The 2,500-nt window shown below is 51.4% G+C and overlaps 1 protein-coding gene across 1 annotated transcript in view; it reads left to right on the forward strand.

The window, feature by feature from the left end:
• The first annotated feature begins 335 nt into the window (after positions 1-335).
• gabra4 (gamma-aminobutyric acid type A receptor subunit alpha4) overlaps positions 336-2,500 on the forward strand; it is a 13,887-nt gene continuing 11,722 nt past the window's right edge. Inside the window, 4 exon segments of the mRNA XM_060062181.1 lie at positions 336-1,265; positions 1,492-1,610; positions 2,127-2,194; positions 2,482-2,500. The exon segment at positions 2,482-2,500 is cut by the window's right edge and continues 202 nt beyond it. Coding sequence (XP_059918164.1) covers positions 1,174-1,265; positions 1,492-1,610; positions 2,127-2,194; positions 2,482-2,500 — 298 coding nt within the window. The 5' untranslated portion in view covers positions 336-1,173.

Genomic DNA, 2,500 nt, shown 5'->3' on the forward strand with positions numbered 1-2,500 from the left:
AACAGTACCTGTGTAAGTGTGTGTGTGTGCGTGTGTGTGTGTGTGTGTGTGTTTGTGTATGCGTGCGCTTGCACACACAAGTGTGCGTGTGCACACACAAGCGTGCGTGTGCACACACAAGTGTGCGTTTGCACACACAAGCGTGCGTGTGCACACACAAGTGTGCGTTTGCACACACAAGCGTGCGTGTGCACACACAAGTGTGCGTGTGTGATTGCGTATTGCGACAAGACTGACCCATTTGAATCTAAATACAGGGATTCACAAATGTACAGAAGTAGTTCAGTGTGGAGCAGTGTCCTGTTAATGCTACTGCGCCGTCGTTAGGGCTCAGAGAGGCGCCCAGAACACAGAAACACTGACGACGTGCAGCTCGAACCCAAACATTTAACCTGATTAAGGCTGTTCAGTGAGACGTCTTGGTCACTTGGAACCGGACAATGAGAGCAATACTGGTCCACTCTGTGACCTGACAAGGAGGTGGTGTGTGTGTGTGTGTGTGTGTGTGTGCGTGTGTGTGTGTGTGTGTGTGTGTGTGTGTGTGTGTGTGTGTGTGTGTGTGTGTGTGTGTGTGTGTGTGTGTGTGTATGAGAGAGAGAGAGATAGAATGTGTGTGTGTTTGTGTGTTTGTAAGTGTGTGTGTGTGAGGGAGAAAATGTGTGTGAATGTATGCGTGCGCTTGTGTGCGCGTGCGTGCGCGCGCGCCGTGTGTCTGAGGAAAGGAGAGAGCAACAGAGACAAACGGCTGAGCTGGAGAACAGAAGTGAGCAGTGAGCCGGAGAGGAAGAGAAGGGGGGAGGTATGAGAGAGTTTCAGAGGAGATAGAGTGGGTTAGTGTTGTGGGAATGCGTTGGTGAGGAGTGAGAGTCAAGCGGAGGGAAAACAGGCTTTTCTTCTGTGGAGTGTGAGCGAAAAGCGACAAAGCAGAAAGATTCCTCCAGATCGAGAGGTCGTTGTGTCTACAAGGTAAGACGCGAGGTGGTTCGGCTGTTACGCGGACAAAGTGACGCCCCCCCCCCCCCCTCCGCCCTCCCAACTGCCTCCTGGAACACACTGCGGGAGATGCTGAACTTGCCGCCTGCCTTGCGCCGTCCTCTGCGTCGCGGCGTCCTTCCAACGCCCGGGAAGAGGCGTCTGGCGCGGTGACATGTGAGGACACGTGAAGCATGGCATATGAAGATGGTTTCTGCCAAGAAGGAGCCGGTGAAAGCGATGAGCCCCAGTTACACCTTGACTCTAATCTACTTTTTCTGCATGGCTACTTGGTGAGTTTTTAAAGACGCCTGAAAGATTCCGCCCATGAAATACGCGGTGCCCGTGCCGCTGTCCGTGGCGCTGAGCGCCGCGCGCGTCATAGGGTTCGCTCTGGCTAGCGCGGTCTATGTCAACCAAAGTCTTTACCAAACAAAGTCTGTATTGACCAAGGTTTGTTGTTCAAATGTTTATAAACGATAACAAACCAAATCCTGTTTTTTTTGCCGTTTACCCCAGTGTAAAGAAAATATCAGGACAAACCAAAAAGGATGAGAGACTCTATCCGGAGAATTTCACCCGCATCCTGGACCGACTCCTGGACGGCTATGACAACAGGCTGCGACCTGGTTTCGGGGGTATGTAGACCGTCTCTCAGTGTTGAAGCTCAAGCAGAACATGCTGCTTGCGTTACATTTCGCCTTTCCATGCCCTGCTGGAATCAGCGTCAGTGTCAGTGTCACATGTTGCCGCATCCGTACACATGTAAACAGTACGGGTAGCCTGCGTGGATTCATCCAATCTCTAGTTCTGGCCCAGCGGGGGACATCAACAGCGCGGTGGGACAGGCGCTCTGCGCGCGGCAGGAGCAGACCACGTAGTGCGCTTCGTGTGCGCGTTAAACCCACAAAAAGTGACGTGTTCTTAAAAAACTGACCATTATGGCAAAACAAATAATTTATGCCAATTTGAACGACGTATTCACTTTATGTTTCGATAGCTTTGGTCTTTTGGCTGGCAAACTTTAGAGATTGATTCCAACAGCGCCATTGTCAGCCACACCCGTCTGTGTCTGTGATGCCCAGTGGACGCTCCTGCTTCTGTGTTTGTGTACGTGATGCACAATAGTCACTTTGCCTCTGTGTCTGGTCCAGGTCCTGTAACTGAGGTCAAAACAGACATTTACGTGACCAGCTTTGGGCCCGTGTCGGATGTTGAAATGGTACGTCCACACAATTAGTGAAAAATGAGAGGTAACCATGTTTAATAAAGTCTCAACAGTCTTTAACTTGACTTTGAGTTGACAAATCAGGCGAGGTACACATGCAAGCACACATTCAAACAGACTAAAACAGCCTTTCCGTTTTTATATCAGCCTTTGAGTATGAATGTAAGAAATGATCAGCAAACCCACTTCCTCCCCATCCCACCCTTGACCCCTCTCGACCCCCCCGTCCCCCCCTGACCCCTCCTGACCCCCGTCCCCCCCCGCCCACGGGGTCTCTCTAGGAGTACACCATGGACGTGT

This window comes from Gadus macrocephalus, chromosome 10 (genome assembly GCF_031168955.1).
Source record: "Gadus macrocephalus chromosome 10, ASM3116895v1".
NCBI lineage: Eukaryota > Metazoa > Chordata > Actinopteri > Gadiformes > Gadidae > Gadus > Gadus macrocephalus.